The 20067-nt window shown below is 36.8% G+C and overlaps 1 protein-coding gene across 6 annotated transcripts in view; it reads left to right on the forward strand.

Annotated features, from left to right (window-relative positions):
- Positions 1–20067, forward strand: part of KCNT2 (potassium sodium-activated channel subfamily T member 2) — a 448004-nt gene that overhangs the window by 203092 nt on the left and 224845 nt on the right. For all 6 annotated transcript variants that reach the window (XM_088845012.1, XM_088845009.1, XM_088845010.1 and 3 more), the window contains 3 exons: positions 13319–13499; positions 14884–15048; positions 17133–17269. In XM_088845012.1, coding sequence (XP_088701138.1) covers positions 13319–13499; positions 14884–15048; positions 17133–17269 — 483 coding nt within the window. The remainder of the gene's footprint in view (positions 1–13318; positions 13500–14883; positions 15049–17132; positions 17270–20067) is intronic.

The following is a 20067-nucleotide window of genomic DNA, read 5'->3' on the forward strand; positions in this document are numbered from 1 at the left end:
CATTCAGTGGAGTCATGCTTAACACCTCCTTTTCTCATGTCACACAGTACCTGATTTTTTAAAATCCCATAGATTTTACCTCCTAAATATCCTGCAGTTCTTCCTGTTTCTGTTCCTCTCAGTCATCACCTCACTCATCTAAAGTGTTACGACCTCCTTATGGGAACAGCCTTACGGATGGGTTACCTGTTTCCACTCCAAACTGTTAATCTCATGACTACCACAGTGATCGTTGGGAAATAAAAATACAATTGTGTCACCACTTGCTTAATGCTTGTTAAAGATTTCCCATGTGCTGTGGGCTAAATACGGAACTTCTTATTATGTTCTCAATTTCCTGCACCAGCGGGATTTCCCCCAGCTTTATTTTTTTATTTCACATCCTTGATCTTTGCTCAGAAGTCATGCTTTTGCCCCTGCTGCTTCGTCTATCAGACTGGACCCCGCTTCCTAAAATTCTCTGCCTTCTCTGCAGACCAAAGTCAGACTCACCTTTTTGTGTTAATGTAAACATCACTTTTTCATTGAACTTGGCTCACCTGATTAGGTTGAATTCCATTGTTATAGGAAATCTTAGCACTAGAGGGTCTCCTGTGTTATTTATATATACTTATATGAACTCCGGGAGTTGGTGATGGACAGGGAGGCCTGGCGTGCTGTGATTCATGGGGTCGCGGAGAGTCGGACACGACTGAGCGACTGAACTGATATTAGTCATCACTTTCTATCTCTTCCACTGCACTGAAACTCCCATCAAGGAAGTATTCTTGCAAGTTTTTCTATACCATTTTCTCCCCCAATACCTGGTACTGTGCCTAAATCTTTGAGCGTTGTTGGCATTCAGTTGCCCAGTTGTGTCTGACTTTTCTCAACTCCATGGACTGCAGCATGCCAGGCTCCCTGTCCCTCACTATCTTCCGGAGTTTGCACTCACTGAATAAGAGAATGAATAAATGTAAACACTTCTCACATGCATATGATCTACAATACAGTGGAAATAAAATTACAAGCACTTTATTGAAGCTTCAGGAGAGAAAAACACTGAGAGCTTTCCAGAAAGCAAAGAGTAATAAATTAAAAATGCTTTCACTAAGTTAATAAGAATATAAGATGATTAAGATGCTGTCTTTATTTGCTCTCTTATTCATGCTATTTTGTTTCAAAAATATGAACATAGTTTTAATAGCTTCCTGCTGGGGATACATTTCCCCATTTTTTCCAGTAAGAGTTTAATCTCTGAATTTTGAAGTCTCCCAAAATGAGATTTTCAAGAAAACATCATTCTGATTTTATAGGATTCTTCTCTATACTATGTCATTTATTACCTATAACTATAAGCCATAATGATGTCATCTCTTTGTTTTCACCTAGTTCAACCTGTTTATCATCTTTCTTATCCCACTGCCTTGTTTCCTTGTTTCCTTTGTTAATTATTTATGATAGAAAATACATTTTACATTGACACACGGTACCCATTTTTAATAAATAATTATGGATGAATATGAATACATGCTCAGCATATAACCTGAGAAACATAGAACAAAATACTACATGATTTTAAAAAACCCTACATGTATATATGTGCATGTGTGTGTGCTCAGTTGCTTCAATCATGTCCTAGTCTTTGCTACCCTGTGGACTATAGCCTGCCAGACTCCTCTGTCTATGGAATTTTCCAGGCAAGATTCCTGGAGTGGGTTGCCATAGCCTTTTCCAGAGGACATATGTATATAATATATACACACACATATATGTACTGATAAAATGGCCCATAGGCTTATGAGCCTATGAGTAATTTACAAAGACTGTTGAGCTAATGCTTTTATTCTGTTTTGGTCATTAATGATGAAAGAAGAGAAAATGTAATAAATGGAAATTTAATGTAAATTCATTAAAAGAAATATATTCTATAAGACAGATAGTGGACAATGTGGAATCTTTAATTGAAGTATTTAATGTAAGAAAGAGCATTTGTCATTCCATTATGGTTGGTGTAGCGTACAGCCTTACATAGTTTCTGACTTGTAGGCTGGTAATCCTTCTTTCATTAGGTGAGTGAAAGAGAAAAAAAAGTATACTTTAAATCATGTAAATTAAGATGTTAGCTTTTCTAAATGGAGGAATATTTGGTGAAAGTGAAACTTAAGAAATAGAGTTTACATTAGTCAGTTTTTTTCCTAAGGGTAATTAGAAATTAAATGTTTGGCATTATGGCTTTGTATGTTTAGTGTAAAATGTAGCCTAATCCTTTTTAAATTGATATAAATATGATTTTTGCATAAACGTGTAAATAGTTTCTTTATAATTATCCTGAGTAAAATTTAACAGTATTTCAGTTAACAAAAAAGTAGAATTTATAATCTTTAATGAGATAAAATTTGGAATCTTCCTTTTCATATGACATGCTTAATTTGGTGATCCACGTTTAAGTAATTACAGTGTTTATGAAAAACTTTGTCTTATTCCTTTAACTTCTTTGTGAGCAGGAAGAGAGGGCTCTTCTTTGTATATCCAGTGCTCGGTTTGGTTGCTGTAGAAGGCAATGGCACCCCACTCCAGTATTCTTGCCTGGAAAATCCCATGGGCAGAGGAGTCTGGTGGGCTGCAGTCCATGAGGTTGCTAAGAGTCGGACATGACTGAATGACTTCCCTTTCACTTTTCACTTTCATGCATTGGAGAAGGAAATGGCAACCCACTCCAGTGTTCTTGCCTGGAGAATCCCAGAGATGGGGGAGCCTGGTGGGCTGCCATCGAAGGAGTGTTACAGAGTCGGACATGACTAAAGCGACTTAGCAGTAGCAGGAAGTCAGTAAAGATCAAAGCATTATATGTGATGCATGTTGGTTCTCATGAATCTGTGGAAGGAATGGTGGATCCTTCTAAAGTACATATTTATGGATTTTAAGAAGGGCTTCCCTAGTTGCTCAGATGGTAAAGAATCTGCCTGTGATGTGGCAGACCTGGGTTCAATCCCTGCATTTGGAAGAGGCTCTGGAGAAGGGAAAGGCTAGGCACGCCAGTATTCTGGCCTGGAGAATTCCATGGACTGTATAGTCCAGGGAGTCGCAAAGAGTCGTACATGATGGAGAGACTTTCACTTTCACTTTCATGGATTTTTAAGTAATATTAAATTGAGATTAAGGGTAGATATGGAACACTTTTAAAATGTTGCATTTTAAAATTACATCTTTTGATCTCAATTAGAAAGATAGGGGAAAAAAAGGAAAAGTAAAAAATCTCCAGGAACTGATAGTTTCATTGTTACATTTCTTCAAGGAACAGTAAGTCCAGGGTGATATAATTCAGGAGATGGACAAAGGTACAAAGTTATCCACATCATTTAATTATTAAGCTAAGCATTTATTCTAAAATACTCAGAGCACAAACTATTAGTTGATGTTCTCACATTTTAGTTCATAAAACCCTAATACTTTGAGATGCTGTATCAAAAGCAAGAAATTTATCTGATATATTTGGTTTAATCTATTCTCAGAGATTTGCAATCAACATTAACTCATTAAAGGAACCTGAAAAATCCTTTACTAAATAAAATATATTTAATTCAGAGTTACCAAATATATTTGACTGCAGACCCCTGTGTCTGGTTCACATCTACTGCCAACTTGGCTTTTCAAGGAACGTGTGTTGAGATACAAGAGTGTAGCCTAAGAGAACTTTAAAAAGATAGATATAAAAATCCTATAGTAATGAATTGCCAAACTCCAGTCACAGTGTATTTACATTAAGGACAACAGCAAAACAAATTATCAAACAAGCAAAAGGGCAAATACTAAATATTACTACCTCAAGGATAGAAAAGAGTAGAATGATGCTAATTTCTCATGCATGTCTTTATTATTTGCCTTGTAATAATTGCATATTACTGTTTTTTGGAATTGAAAATATTAGAACTGCACAAAAATTACCATCAAGTAAGGTTTACCCAAGGAGTATAGGTATGACTTATTATAGGCCTATGTCAATAACATAAGTTATTGTAATACATTGGACATAATATCTTACAGGAGTGATACATTCAATATATCCAAAAATAAAAGTTTATATTCCTCTCCTCCTGCAGAATTTTCCCTACTATTTCTTTTCTTATGCCTTCATTATATGTTGCCTTTATTCTATAAATCGTATTGAAAATAAACAAATATTGGTTGAAAACCAAACAAAACACTGTATTGTTCATGAATGTTTTGTTTGGTTTTCATATGGTTCTAGTCATGCAGTCTGTCTTTATCCTTATTGATTTTGGAAGTCCTGAATGATATGAAATCTCAAGGGCTTTTCTGTTTCTCGTGTATGTTGTTTTTGTTGTTTAGTTGCTAAGTGCTGTCAAACTCTTCTGCAACCCCATAGAGTGTATGTAGCCTGATAGCTTCTCTGTCCATGGGATTTCCCAGCCAAGAATACTGGACTGGGTTGCTATTTCCTTCTCCAGGGGATCTTCTCGACCCGGGGGTTGAACCCACATCTCCTGCATTGCTGGCAGATTCTTTACCACTGAACCACTGGGGAAGGTAGTAATCAAGTTCTGAGTTGGTATTTAAGACATATTTGATTAGTTGGCATTTTGTGCTCTGCTGCTGCTGCTGCTGCTCTACTCTGTATAATTTAGATGCATGTCCACTTGGTTTAAAAAACAAAACTTGTCAGAGTCCATACTATAAAATTCCTCAAAAGTTTTTTGTGTGTGTGTGACAGTGATCTTGAAAATAGTGTCACAAATCAATAGTCATGCAAAACTAAATTGCATTAAGGCAGAAATAGCTATGTGAATGATTTTTGAAATTCCAGTTTAAGCTCAGTATTGTGAGTATTGGCCAAAATTATGAGAAGCACATAAATATGTGTATGGCAAGAATATTTGCTTCTCAAAATGAATTGAGTTTCTAAAACTGGGTATAGTTAATCTTCATGAGATAGAAAATTAGTAAGTTGTATAAAATTAAATGTCTATTTAAATGATAGCAGTGAACTTGAGTTAATATGTAAAATATATAAAAAGAAAAAATTGTATTTTTCAAAATATTATGATTTTAATATTTAAATCTTAAAATATTGCCCTATAATGATATACTTAGTAGTTACCTAAGTCAATGAATTTTATAAATAGACACATATATAATATACATTATACAGTCTTTATATAATTACAATAGGAGTTCTTTTATTTAAGCAATCTCAGTGATAAGTAGTGCTTTTTTAAAACAAGTTGCTAGCCTGATATTGACAGATTGACCTATAAATAAAGCTTAATCTTTTTTTTTTCCCCTTTCTGCATTGCCAAGAATTAGTTGTCAGTTTCTGTAAATGACGACAGTGAACCCTCCAAAGGTCAACTGATATCGGCCTGGCTATCTTTCTAAATAAAGATTATAGGTTTACCTTGCAACTTGCCTAACTCTTCTTTTTGGAGCCCTCTGTGTTTCCCCACGATTTTACTTCCCTTCCCAGGTAAGAGTTACAGGGTGGAGGAAAGACTGGACAAGGTTACAGCTACTCATTAATCCATAAGTGGCTTTCTGCCGCTAACAACTCTGTTAGCACATCCACAGTAAAGAGAACAGGCAGGCAGTTTTCACTTTCTCCACCTTCCTTGACTCTTATTAGTAGTACATTTGCACTTCTCACAAGTGGAGAAGGCTTTTTAACACCTTTGTGGATTTACTGGATTCTTATATTTGAGAATTTTTTGTGCTTCTTTTTCTTTTATCCTCGGGCTGTCATATAAATAACAGAATTACTTATGAATTTATTGAAGGTTATGTGTTAGGCATTTCACAGAACATTAGCTCACTTAATTCTCAGAATAACCAAAGGAATAAGTTGATATTATTACATTTGCTTTTCACTAGAGGAGTATGAAGTTTAAAAAGCCTAAGTAGTTTTCCTTAGTCAGTTCAATTCAGTCACTCAGTCGTGTCCGTCTCTTTGCAGCCCCATGAACTGCAGCATGTCAGGCCTCCCTGTCCATCACCAGCTTCCGGAGTAGTCGATGTTGCCATCCAACCATCTCATCCTCTGTTGTCCCCTTCTCCTCCTGCCCTCAATCTTTCCCACCATCAGGGTCTTTTCAAATGGGTCAGCTCTTTGAATCAGGTGGCCAAAGTATTGGAATTTCAGCTTCAACATCAGTCCTTCGAATGAATATTCAGGACTGATTTCCTTTAGAATGGACTGGTTGGATTTCCTTACTGTCCAAGGGACTCTCAAGAGTCTTCTCCAACACCACAGCTCAAAAGCAACAATTCTACGGCACGCAGCTTTCTTTATAGTCCAACTCTCACATCCATACATGACCATGGGAAAAACCATAGCCTTGACTAGACGGACTTTGTTGACAAAGTAATGTCTCTGCTTTTCAATATACTGTCTAGATTAGTGATAACTTTCCTTCCAAGGAGTGTCTTTTAATTTCATGGCTGCAATCACCATCTGCAGTGATTTTGGAGCCCAGGAAAATAAAGTCAGCCACTGTTTCAACTGTTTCCCCATCTATTGACCATGACATGAAGGGACTGGATGCCAGTCCCTTAGTTTTCTGAATGTTGAGCTTCAAGCCAACTTTTTCACTCTCCACTTTCACTTTCATCAAGAGGCTCTTCAGTTCTTCACTTTCTGCCGTAAGGGTGGTGTCATCTGCATATCTGAGGTTATTGATATTTCTTCTGGCAATGTTGATTCCAACTTGTGTTTCATTCAGCCCAGCATTTCTCATGATGTACTCTGTCTATAAGTTAAATAAGGAGGGTGACAATATACAGCCTTGACGTACTCCTTTTCCTGTTTGGAACCAGTCTGTTGTTCCATGTACAGTTCTAACTGTTGCTTCCTGACCTGCATACATGGTCTGGTATTCCTATCTCTTTCAGAATTTTCCACAGTTTGTTGAGATCCACACAGTCAAAGGCTTTGGCATAGTCAATGAAGCAGAAATAGATGTTTTTCTGAAACTCTCTTGCTTTTTCAATGATCCAGCGGATGTTGGCAATTTGATCTCTGGTTCCTCTGCCTTTAGTAATTCCAGCTTGAACATCTGGAAGTTCACAGTTCATGTATTGCTGGAGCCTGGCTTGGAGAATTTTGAGCATGACTTTACTAGCGTGTGAGATGAGTGCAATTGTGTGGTAGTTTGAGCATTCTTTGGTGTTGCCTTTCTTTGGATTGGAATGAAAACTGACCTTTTCCAGTCCTGTGGTCACTACTGGGTTTTCCAAATTTGCTGGCATATTGAGTGCAGCACTTTCACAGCATCATCTTTTAGGATTTGAAATAGCTCAACTGGAATTTCATCACCTCCACTAGTTTTGTTTGTAGTGATGCTTCCTAAGGCCCATTTGACTTCACTTTCCAGGATGCGTGGCTCTAGGTGAGTGATCACACCATCATGATTATCTGGGTCTTGAAGATCTTTTTTGTACAGTTCTTTTGTGTATTCTTACCACCTCTTCTTAATATCTTCTGCTTCTGTTAGGTCCATACCATTTCTGACTTTATTGAGCCCATCTTTGCATGAAATGTTCCCTTGGTATCTCTAATTTTCTTGAAGAGATCTCTAGTCTGTCCCATTCTGTTGTTTTCCTCTATTTCTTTGCATTGATCACTGAGGATGGCTTTCTTATCTCTCCTTGCTGTTCTTTGGAACTCTGCATTCAAATGGGTATATCTTTCCTTTTCTCCTTTGCTTTTCACTTCCCTTCTTTTCACAGCTATTTGTAAGGCCTCCTTAGACAGCCATTTTGCTTTTTTACATTTCTTTTTCTTGGGGATGGTCTTGATCCCTGTCTCCTTTACAATGTCATGAACCTCAGTCCTTAGTTCATCAGGCACTCTATCAGATCAAGTATTGATCAAGTTATGAATAAATGTTTGATTATTACTTTATGATAGCATTGCCAATAGTAATATGGTTATAAAGTTAAGGTCAAACCATTCATTTTAGATTTTAGAAACATTTTTTGTGTAGACTAAGGTGTCATGGATCTGCATGTCTAACATACAGCACATACCTGGCACTAGTAAACCATCGATAAATATATCTTTATGAATGAACATGACTTACTTTTACGATATAGGTCACCTTTTTTCTATTATGAAATATTTTAGTAAGATGTTATAGAACTTACTGGTTTTAAAAATTGATAGGTGTTTTTTAGTAGAGAAATTATAAGAAAATTATATTCATTTGAAACTTTCCATTTCAGTCACTCAGTACAAATGAATCTGAGTAACTTGTATGCATATTAACTAAACAAAAAGGCAAATAGAACATGATGTGATATAGGTTTATTTTTAAATCTTAAATTGGAGCAATTTATTTAATTTCAAATTTTTCGTCAGGGCTTTTCAGGTTGTCCTAGTGGTAAAGGACCCTACTGCCAATACAGGAGAACTGGGTTCCATCCCTGGGTCAGGATGATTCCCCTGGAAGAAAGCATGGCAACCCACTTCAACATGACTGAAGAGACTTAGCATGCATGCATGGGATAATAAAAATTTGGTTAGAGTTAGATAATCACTGAAATCAAGCATTTAAGTGAGCTTTTTTGTCTTAAATATTTTGGCCCAGTCATAAAACATTAAATTTGATCACTAGAAAATTTGAAGGTAAAAAAATGTTTACTATTAACCACCAGCTATGATTATCCTTGGAGAAGGAAATGGCAACCCACTCCAGTGTTCTTGCCTTGAGAATCACAGGGACAGGGGAGCCTGGTGGGCTTCCGTCTATGGGGTCACACAGAGTCAGACACGACTGAAGTGACTTAGCAGCAGCATGATTATCCTACTTCTATTTTCAATTCACGATATAATTTAAGTAGTTTAACTCAGGCTTTGACTAATGGAAAAGATGTATATCTTTTATAAGAAGACAAAATAGGATATTTCGATTATGCATGTGCTGTATTTGAGCACATTCTTGGATTTACTTTATCACAAAATCTGTGACCATCATTAAAATCACTTCTGGGTACAGATGAAAACTAATAATTAAGTGAAATTCATCAATTATGATCAGGGAGAAGAGGCTGTTTTCATTTAATAATGGCTCGAAAGACATCTGTGAATGAAATAAGATAACTCTCTGTGTGAAAATGGATTATAATCACCGAATAGCTTCAAATCTTTATGTAGCATATTGTTGGAGAAGGCAATGGCACCCGACTCCAGTACTCTTGCCTGGAAAAACCATGGACAGAGGAGCCTGGTAAGCTGCAGTCCATGGGATCACTATGAGTCGGACACGGCTGAGCGACTTCACTTTCACTTTTCACTTTCATGCATTGGAGAAGGAAATGGCAACCCACTCCAGTGTTCTTGCCTGGAGAATGCCAGGGATGGGGAAGCCTGGTGGGCTGCCGTCTATGGGGTCACACAGAGTCGGACACGACTGAAGCGACTCAGCAGCAGCAGCAGCAGCACATTGTAGTATTCACAGTGCTAGGAAAAAGAGCTAACATATAAGTGAAATATTAATTTTTATGCATAATGCAATAAAAGGGTATTTCAACGCTTAAAAACTGTCTTAACTTCAAGAATTATATAAAAATGTAACAGTAAACTGTCTATGTATCTACCTGTCCTGAAGGTTCTCTTTTACATTCCCTCAACAAAAGTAGTTGAATTATTGTTTATATAGGTAATCTATGTGAATATAAAAATATTTTTGTTTGTAGAGTAATATAAGAGAAGTAATAGAATAGTATTATGTCTTCATATTTCTTTAAAACATTCTTAGTTCTATTGCCTATAACCAAAATAGTATGTAATAAGTTGTCAGATACTCTTAACATTCTCCACATGTTGCATATTGGTGCCCTACAGCTAGTATCAGACAGTGATGCTGTGTCCATATAATGTGATTAGACTGTCTCTGCTCCCCCCACCCCCGCCTTTTTGTTAAACTTCCCCATGTATTAGTATTTACTTTTGTAAAATAAAAATGTGCAACAAATAATTTCAAAATACTTTTTAAATCTAATTTTGATAATTCTAGAAGAGATTTGAAAGACATTTTGCTTAAATAGTATGCAGATCCTAATTCTGAAATTGATATTAGTGCAAATTCTGCAAAATTCCCTTCTAAACTGTTTCTACCCTTCCAGTAATGTGATTCTTTACATAAACACTACAGAACATAAGGGAAATAACTATTTTCAGAACTTAATGTGAAAATGAATTCCAACAAAGAAGTTACGATTACAGTGTCTTGTAGGCAAATCTCTCTCTAATATTTGAGAGTAATTTGTTTCTTCTATAAAAGATAAGCTGGATACTTTTATTATGATGATGGTTATATGAGTAACTTGATTGAATTGACTTAGTATTAATGCGTGCAAAGTTCACTGTGATATGAATGGGTTTTCAGGAAAAGCTTTTGATTAGAAATAATGAAATATAGCCAATTTATTTCAGTAATTTTTAATTATGCAATTTGCTTGCATATTGCCCAAACAGAATGGGTTTCAATAAGTCAGTGCACTTCAAATTTCCAGAATTTTGTATTTATCATGTTAAGCAGTATTAACTGAACAAATGCTGGAGTTGCAAGAGTAAATTACTGAGAAGAATAAAACCCAATTTACTCGTTTATAAGAACTTGAATATTTCAAAAGGTGGTGGGAAAGTCATTTGATTCTTTTGAGAAAGAAGTATTTAGGCTTGCCCCTAAGTTATATTAACTTCCACCATTAAGGCAATGGTCAGATGAGTACGTTTGTGTGCTTTTTCTTTTCTTTAGTGAGTTGTACTTAGATTATACCTAAAGAGCTTGGTCATTTAAATGTAGGCAACAGAAAGAAATATATTTTACATTCAAACTCTCATTCATTCAGGAATTATTAGTGATCATCATTATGCTCTTGGAACATAACTCTGTTCTAATAGACTGCATTCTTACAGAGGTTTATGGACAATTGGCATCAAACCCAACAAATGACTAAAACTATTTTTTTTTAATTAAGCACAGTAGGAAAGACAAGGAGTATATATGATGGTCAAGTTAGAAGTAAAGACTTGAAGGATGTGAGGAAATATCCATGAAATACCTGGGCAATATGTTCCAGCCAGAGAGAGTCGTCCATGACAAAACCCTGAATCTGGGTGATGCCTGTCATGTTGGTCAGAAATCGAGAATGCCAGTGTAAATGCAGAGCAAACCACAGGGAGGAAACTAGTGAAACCACTAGAAAACTAGAGAAAACTAGAAACCTAGTCTGTAAGGCATAGGGAGGGGTCAGATGGAGGAATAAGCTAGAGACAAATATCATTAGATCACAAAGGTCATTAGAGTTTAGTCTTACATGGAATAGATTCCCTGTTCCAGGGGTTTAAGGAGAGAAATAACATGGCCTGACCCATGTTGTCATAGGCCACTCTGGCTCATGTGCTGAGTATAATCTATTGGAAAAGTAAAGATGTCTTAAAAGGCTGGACAAGGAGTTTCTGTACTTTAAACCTTGAATAGCACTTCTTGGTCATCCTAATCAAGCCATCTGTGCTTCATCTGCATGGAAGTTGGAAGGAAAATTTAGAAGTACACAGTGATTTCCTTTGACAGCTTCAGAGAGGTATAATTTACATGCCATGAAATTCATTCATGTTAAGTGTAGAATACAACCATGTTAATATATCTACAAATTTCTACAGTCATCACCACAAGTCTAGTTTTAGAACATTTTCATCATCTTATTCCCACCATTACTTCCAAGCAACCATTAATATGCTTTCTGTGTCTTTTCTGAACATTTCATGAAAACAGAATTATACAGTATATAGTCTTTTACATGTGACTTCTTTCACTCAGCATCTTTCTGTGTCTTATCATATTTTAACATGCATCAGTACTAGATTCCTTCTAATTTTATTGGTGATTTTTTTATGTTGCAAGTCTCATTTCTCCAGCATTGCACATATATGCATGTTTCATAGCCTCCTTTTTTTTTTTTTTTAGTTAGTAGCAGTACTATTTCTAATGCTATTTTAGCGATTCTACTTTGGGAAAACCTTGTAACATTTCTAGCTTCTCCCTTACTTTCATACCACCAACAGTTTCGTACAGATAATCGGTGTACCTAAAGACTCCTTTTGAGAGTCACCTTGCAATGTTAACTCCTCAAGCCTTTCTTGTATACAGTGGTCCCTCTGTATTCCAAGTTCCCACATTTGTGGATTCAACCAATCACAGATTGAAGATATTAGGGAAGAAATTTCTGGGACATTCCAAAAACCAAAAGTTGAATTTGCTGCATACTTGCAACTATTTGCATAGAGTTTGCAACTTATTTACAACGAATTTTATAGGATTTGTATGGTATTAGGTATTATAAGTAATGACGCTTTTGAACTGTGGTGTTGGAGAAGACTCTTGAGAGTCCCTTGTACCGCAAGGAGATCCAACCAGTCCATTCTAAGGGAGATGGATCCTGGGTGTTCATTGGAAGGACTGATGCTAAAGCTGAAACTGCAATATTTTGGCCACCTCATGCAACAAGTTGACTCACTGGAAAAGACTCTGATGCTGGGAAAGGTTGGGGGCGGGAGGAGAAGGGGACAACCGAGAATGAGATGGCTGGATGGCATCACCGACTCTGTGGACATGAGTTTGAGTGAACTCCGGGAGTTGGTGATGGACAGGGAGGCCTGGCGTGCTGTGATTCATGGGGTCGCGGAAAGTCGGACACGACTGAGTGACTGAACTGAACTGAACTGAACTGAACTGAGAGATGATTTAAAGTATACATGAGGATGTGCATAGGTTATATGCAAATACTATGTCATATGAGTGACTAGAATGACTATGTCATTATATCTCTTGTGTCCCCTCGGGGTGGGGGAACCCCTGGAACCAACACCTGGGGATATGGAGGGATGACTGAAATATATACTCATATATCTATACCACACATAAATAACTGAAAAATGTCACTCTGTTTAAAAAGAAAACTATTGACTATTGCTATTTTGATGGGTAGTAGATCTAGTGGATTCTGGTGTCTCTGTTTCCTTTACATGCATTCAAAATGTTTGTGTAAGTCACCCATGAAATTCTGTCTATTCATTTTATATACTATTCAAATATGCTTTGTGATTTGGGGCTGTAAATTTTGACTACAAATAAAATTAGACTATTTCTCTTTGATGTAAGAAAATACTTAAAAATATTTTCTCAAAGAAAAGTATTCAACCATATACAATCCCAGTTACCAAGTGGCTTTATGAAGTGTGCTTTGGCTTTCAGAGAATGATGAGAAATAATGTGGCTGATTTGAAAGTTTTAACTGTAATGCACCTTTGTTTTTTTAGCATCTGTGGAATCCAACATCTGGAACGGATAGGAAAGAAGCTGAATCTTTTCGACTCCCTTTATTTCTGCATCGTGACATTTTCTACCGTGGGCTTTGGGGATGTCACTCCAGAAACGTGGTCGTCCAAGCTTTTTGTGGTTGCCATGATCTGTGTTGCTCTTGTGGTTCTCCCTATCCAGGTAAACACCCCCATGTTAAATTGTATAGAAACGTGCAAAGTCTTATGAAATCAAATCTTCCACATTTAATCAAAAAATGCAGGATGACTTATTAACTGTATTAACACATGCTCTTATACCATCTAATCAATTATTAAAATTGTCTCCAAAATGCCTTTTTAAATTATATTAGAAACATGAGTTTTTTTCCCTTCTGGTCTCAATTGGTAGCTCACATTTCATTTCAGTTTTTTCAAGATGCTTTCTTTTACATATAGAGTATTTACATTAATTATCGGATTGTAGGATAGTATAGTTTTTAATTATAGCATGTTTGTACAAGAAAATAAATTTATGAAACATTGATTTCTTTTGATTCTTGAAGCTACAACTAAAAGCCATATGTTGTCATGAGTGAAAATGGATTGACTATGTTGCTCAACTAAAACAAAATCTGAAGATGATACATAGCTAACATGTAGCATTTTGGAGAATAGATAAAGAAGCAAAGGCACAGAGATATAAATGAGACTGAAGACACATGGGGCAATCTTCAACTTTTTCTTATAATGAATTCTGGCTGTCCATGGGTGGGCAGGTCATAAACAGGATGTGGCCAACAGAAATCAAAATGTATATTCTATTTTACAGTCATTTGACAAAGTTTTTGAAATATCCTTTCCATAGATGCAAGAATGATCTTTCCACTCCTATCCAATCATGCACGTCATCCTCAATGACACCCTCCCCCATACCCTCAGCATCCCTTTAATAACAGCTACTTCCTTGGTGGCTCAGTGGTAAAGAATCTGCCTGCCAATGCAGGAGACATGAGTTCAGTCCCTGAGTCTGGATGATCCCCTGGAGAAGATGATGGGCAACTCACTCCAGTATTCTTGCCTGGAAAATCCCGTGGACAGAGAAGCCTGGCAGGCTACAGTCCATGGGGTTTGCAAAGAGTCAGACACGACTGAGCACGGTTGCATGCACTATAACTGGAACATGGCCTTGTGTGTGTGGTAAGGTTATCTCCCCTTGCAGGCGACGTGGGCTGAAGTTGACAGAAGAATGTGAGAGAAAAATGTGAGACCTTTCTCTTTAACCAGGTGCATGACATATATGGCTGCATAGTCTACTGGACAGAAAGCAGAAGTGCAGGCCTCTTAGTGCCCTGTTATGATACAATAGGAAAATCTCATTATTGTTTCCTGAGAGACATGAAGGCCCTGGGAGGGATTCTGCAATCATCCTGTGAAGAGTCTTGTTGAAGGGAACACTGATCATTTCAATATCCAAGAGTTTCATCTAAGAAATTGAGTTGTACCCAGTAGACAATAGATGAATTGCACTGATTTTTATTTTCATGTCCAGTTCTTTTCATTCACATGTGGAAAATGCATTACAGTTTGAACAGCTGGCCTATTTGTGGATGGAGAGACAAAAGTCAGGTGGAAACTATAGTCGACACAGAGCTCAGACTGAAAAGCACGTTGTTCTGTGTGTCAGCTCACTGAAGATTGATTTACTCATGGACTTTTTAAATGAATTCTATGCACATCCAAGACTCCAGGTAACTTTAAACGGATTATACCTACTAGCATTGGCAAAATCAATTATTGATAGTACAGCCTGTGTTCTGGAGGTTTTTTATTTATATGCTCAAATTTAGAGAAAATGAAGAACTACAAATATAACCTGGAACATAGATAAAAATGCTGGAGGAATACACAGTATGTTAAGTTTCCTTCTGTATCTATAACGAAAGACAGATGGAATTATATTACTGCTACAAAGAAAGGTTTTCTCTGAATTAAAATGATTGCTTTTTTCTCCTTTTGGTAGTGAATAAAGGATATTTTTATGAAACAGTGAAACAACATAAAATACAATAAAACAATAAAAGAATCATCTCAATATCATATGCTCACTTGAATTTTCAGAATTTTATCAAGTGTTACTGATGGAAATTTAGAAGTCTGAAAATTCCATTCTTCCGTTTGTTTCCTGGAGTAAAACTTGGTCTTATTTATAGTAGCAATAAATGACCAAAATTTGATGTAATTGAGATCATGAATTCAGAAAAATCTCTTCTGTCTATGCAGACACTTCCACTTACCATGGTTCTGGGCCAGTGTAGACTTAGGTCACCTCCTTTGCTGTTTAATGCACTTAGTCTAGTCCAGACAGCAGAGAACTACTTGAATTTTCTGTATTTCCCCAATAAACTTCTGTTAAGACATTGGATAATCCTGAAGTAAAGACAGTACTGAGTACTTCTAATTATCTCTAATTAAATAATTTAGAGAACTTTTAACATACTGCTTTTTTGGATTAAAAAATCTAACTTATCAGTGAAACTTGTATAATATATTCTTTTGTTTTTACATACATTATTTTGCGTTTTTGGAGTAACTCCATATTTAGTGTTTTTTTTTAATTACTCATATTAAATAATTTCAGGTGCTTATTATAACCCACAAAGAAAATCTATCTGGGAGAAAATTTAATCCACCCAAAATTTGATTCCTAGTAATTAATTTTGTCTAATATCAATATGGAGAAATCTTAAACTCCAAAAATTCCCACTAGATACAGAGTGATAAAATGGTGGACGTTTGCCAGAGAATTTGAATTCTTATAGATAAATTGTTTTATACCATTTTATCACTGAGAATAGTTTTGCATTTTCTCCAAACAACCATTGTTTTGAAATATTTTGATCACAAACTTTTAAATTTAATTTACTTTGTCAGTATTACCAATATTTGTGTGAATCCTTTTCCATTCAGATATTCATCAGAATATTTTCAATTTTATCAACGTAATAGTGTTACCAAATGACATAAACCATCACCACAGCTTTTCATTTTAAAAGCTACAAGACTGAAGTTTGAGTTGATCCTTAGCACTTCTGGCTGGTATGCAGTTTATCTTTTAGAATCAATCTGAAATCCTAAGGAGGTTCCCTGGTGGCTCAGACTGTAAAAAACCTGCCTGCAATGCAGGAGACTTGGGTTCGATCCCTGGGTCAGGAAGATCCTCCAGAGAAGGGAATGGCAACTCGCTTCAGCATTCTTGCCTGGAGAATTCCATGGGCAGAGGGCAGAGGAGCCTGGCATGGCGTCAAAGAGTTGGAGTGACTGAGTGACCGAGCGATGTTAGTGACTGAGTGACGTCAGTTGTGACGTCAGTCCTGACGTTAGTCGTGACATTAGTCACGACTGAGTGACTAACACTTTCACACCCTAAAGTCAAAATTGAAATTTTCATAGGCTGAAGTGTGTGCTGAGTGTATGTACTGATTTATCTTCTCTTCTTGGTACTAAGTAAATTGAATAAAGTTAGGATGAACATGATGATTTATGAGGTTTTGTATGTTTGTCTGTTATGTTTATTACCGTCTCATGTTATTTAACATATGCCCAGGTTCTAAATGCAAACTTTGATTTATTTCTCTTTTATCATATTTTATCATATTTCATGATGTTCATAGATATTTTATGATGTTCATATTTTATCATATTTCATGATGTTCATATTTTATCATATCTCATTTTATCATATTTCAAGATGTTCATAGATATTCTATTTACCTATCTAGTATAAAATGAAGTATTATTGTTTCTATCCCCTTGCCCACTTTGTTTTGAATAGGATTATTATGTGGTGATTTTGTGTCCTACTGAAATGGATGTGCAGGTCCGAAGGATCCTCCAGATTCCAATGTGGTCACAAAGAGTTATCTACCTTCAAGGTTCGGCCCTTAAAGATCAGGATCTGTTGAGAGCAAAGTAAGTATATCCACTTCCCATCTTGAAGTGTTATAATATCTTCTCTCCTCCAAATTTTAGCAGTTTCAGTACTGCAAGATGTGTTTCTGAATACAAACTTCTGCTTTAGTACCACTGCTGGTCAAATGGGAAGATTAAAAATATAAAATCAGCTTATTTGCTCCTCTTTCTCAGTAAAGGGTTGTTCATCAGACCCTGTCCACATGACACATTGAGAAGTGTGGTATGGCGTTATCATCTCAGGGTGCTGGGAGATGAACTGAGTTATCCAGATTCAGCGAGAGCAGTCTCCAAATCCCTGGATACTGTTTTTATTCGACAAAAAAAATCTTGGGCTAAACACTATGTGAGATGCAAAAGCAGTGTGAGTCAGGGTTTAGATTTTAAGGAGGTTATATTATATACTGGACAGATAAAACTTGTGTTCCCTGGTATCTGAGATGAAAGAGTCCTTTTGGATTGGAGAAATCAGGAGGGTGACAGAGGTCTTAGTTGCTGTCTTCTTGTGCAGGTACCAGGCCACCTGGATTAAAGATGACATAGCTTTGTCACAGTCTTGGGGGGTCACTGCAGCGTGGGAGCAGAGTGAGGGTGTGGTTGGTTAGACTGTAGACTCCAGGAGTCAGGGCCTCTGCAAAACACCCTGCAGAGTTTCAGAAGCCAGAAGAGATCCTTAGTGGAGATGGCTTCGCTCAGTGTTTTGTCTTGTTTGGTAGCTTTTAAATATATCTTTGTGTATATCTTTGAGTTGTCCTATAGAGTCTGTTAGGTTTAAAAGTCTCTTCCTTGAATTTCATAGCAGAAGTGTTTTTTTCTTTGTTGTTGTTTTGATTCTTTCCAGATGGCTTGAGTATGTGTGTTGGTGTGTGTGTTGGTTCATGTTCTCCATGTTTGTGTATGTTCTGTGTTTCTTTATGCATGTCCTCTGTATACTTATATTTGTGTGTGTATGGGGGGTGGATGTGTGTAAATGGTGGAAAAGAACAGAAAAAATTCCCAGACTTCTTTCTGCTGCTTATTCCTGCAAAAGTTAACTAGATAGCTCATAATAGGAACTCTGACATTGTTAAATTTATATATAATAGGTCAATTTAGCTGAGAATTTTTTCAATAATTTAACAATTTGTGAAACAAAAAAGTAGAAACTACCAGGATATAATGAATTGTACATAATTGGAAAATTAAGCTTCTTTGAGAATATATCAGCATTTGTAGTGGATTGCATACTTCATATATATTGTCACTGTACTCATGATAGTTTTAGAATAAGTCATAGTCTCCCAGTATCTCAAGTAAAACACAGCACTAGGTGTTTGCTAACAATCTGCTATCTATACTCATTATTCAGGAATGGTAAAGAAATAGTTGTTTAAACAGTAATATAATTTGGATCTTTATATTCATCTGTATAGATAATAAATATGCTTAATTTATTGTAATGAATTAAGTTCTTCACATGCTAAGAATGAGTAATGCCCATTTTATGTTCAACATGAATTTCTGTGATAACTGAAGCCTTTTGACTACCTAATCAATTAATCCAAGCTATTAGGATTAGCTATTGGTATTTTAGCTAGATCAGTTCAGTCGCTCAGTCGTGTCCGACTCTTTGCGACCCCATGAATCACAGCACGTCAGGCCTCCCTGTCCATCACCAACTCCCGGAGTTCACTCAAACTCATGTCCATAGAGTCGGTGATGCCATCCAGCCATCTCATTCTCTGTCGTCCCCTTCTCCTCCCGCCCCCAACCTTTCCCAGCATCAGAGTCTTTTCCAGTGAATCAACTTGTTGCATGAGGTGGCCAAAGTATTGCAGTTTCAGCTTTAGCATCAGTCCTTCCAATGAACACCCAGGATTGATCTCCTTTAGAAAGGACTGGTTGGCTCTCCTCGCAGTCCAAGGGACTCTCAAGAGTCTTCTCCGGCACCACAGTTAAAAAGCATCAATTCTTCAGCAATCAGCTTTCTTCACAGTCCAACTCTCACATCCATACAAGACCATGGGAAAAACCATAACCTTGACTAGACGGACCTTTGTTGGCAAAGTAATGTCTCTGCTTTTTAATATACTATCTAAGTTGGTCATAACTTTCCTTCCAAGGAGTAAGCGTCTTTTAATTTCATGGCTGCAATCAGCATCTGCAGTGATTTTGGAGCCCAAAAAAATAAAGTCTGACACTGTCTCCACTGTTTTTCCATCTATTTCCCATGAAGTGATGGGACCAGATGCCATGATCTTCATTTTCTGAATGCTGAGCTTCAAGCCAACCTTTTCACTCTCCTCTTTCACTTTCATCAAGAGGCTTTTGAGTTCCTCTTCACTTTCTGCCATAAGGGTGGTGTCATCTGCATATCTGAGGTTATTGATATTTCTCCCAGCAATCTTGATTCCAGCTTGTGCTTCTTCCAGCCCAGCGTTCCTCATGATGTACTCTGCATAGAAGTTAAATAAGCAGGGTGACAATATACAGCCTTGACATACTCCTTTTCCTATTTGGAACCAGTCTGTTGTTCCATGTACAGTTCTGACTGTTTCTTCCTGACATGCATACAGGTTTCTCAAGAGGCAGGTCAGGTGGTCTGGTATGCCCATCTCTTTCAGAATTTTCCACAGTTTATTGTGATCCACAAAGTCAAAGGCTTTGGCATCAGTCAATGAAGCAGAAATAGATATTTTTCTGGAACTCTCTTGCTTTCTCCATGATCCAGCCGATGTTGGCAATTTGATCTCTGGTCCCTCTGCCTTTTCTAAAACCTGCTTGAACATCTGGGAGTTCACGGTTCACATATTGCTGAA

The sequence above is a fragment of the Moschus berezovskii genome, chromosome 17, assembly GCF_049115385.1.
Source record: "Moschus berezovskii isolate FMDL1 chromosome 17, NW_MosBer_1.0, whole genome shotgun sequence".
Classification (NCBI taxonomy): Eukaryota; Metazoa; Chordata; class Mammalia; order Artiodactyla; family Moschidae; genus Moschus; species Moschus berezovskii.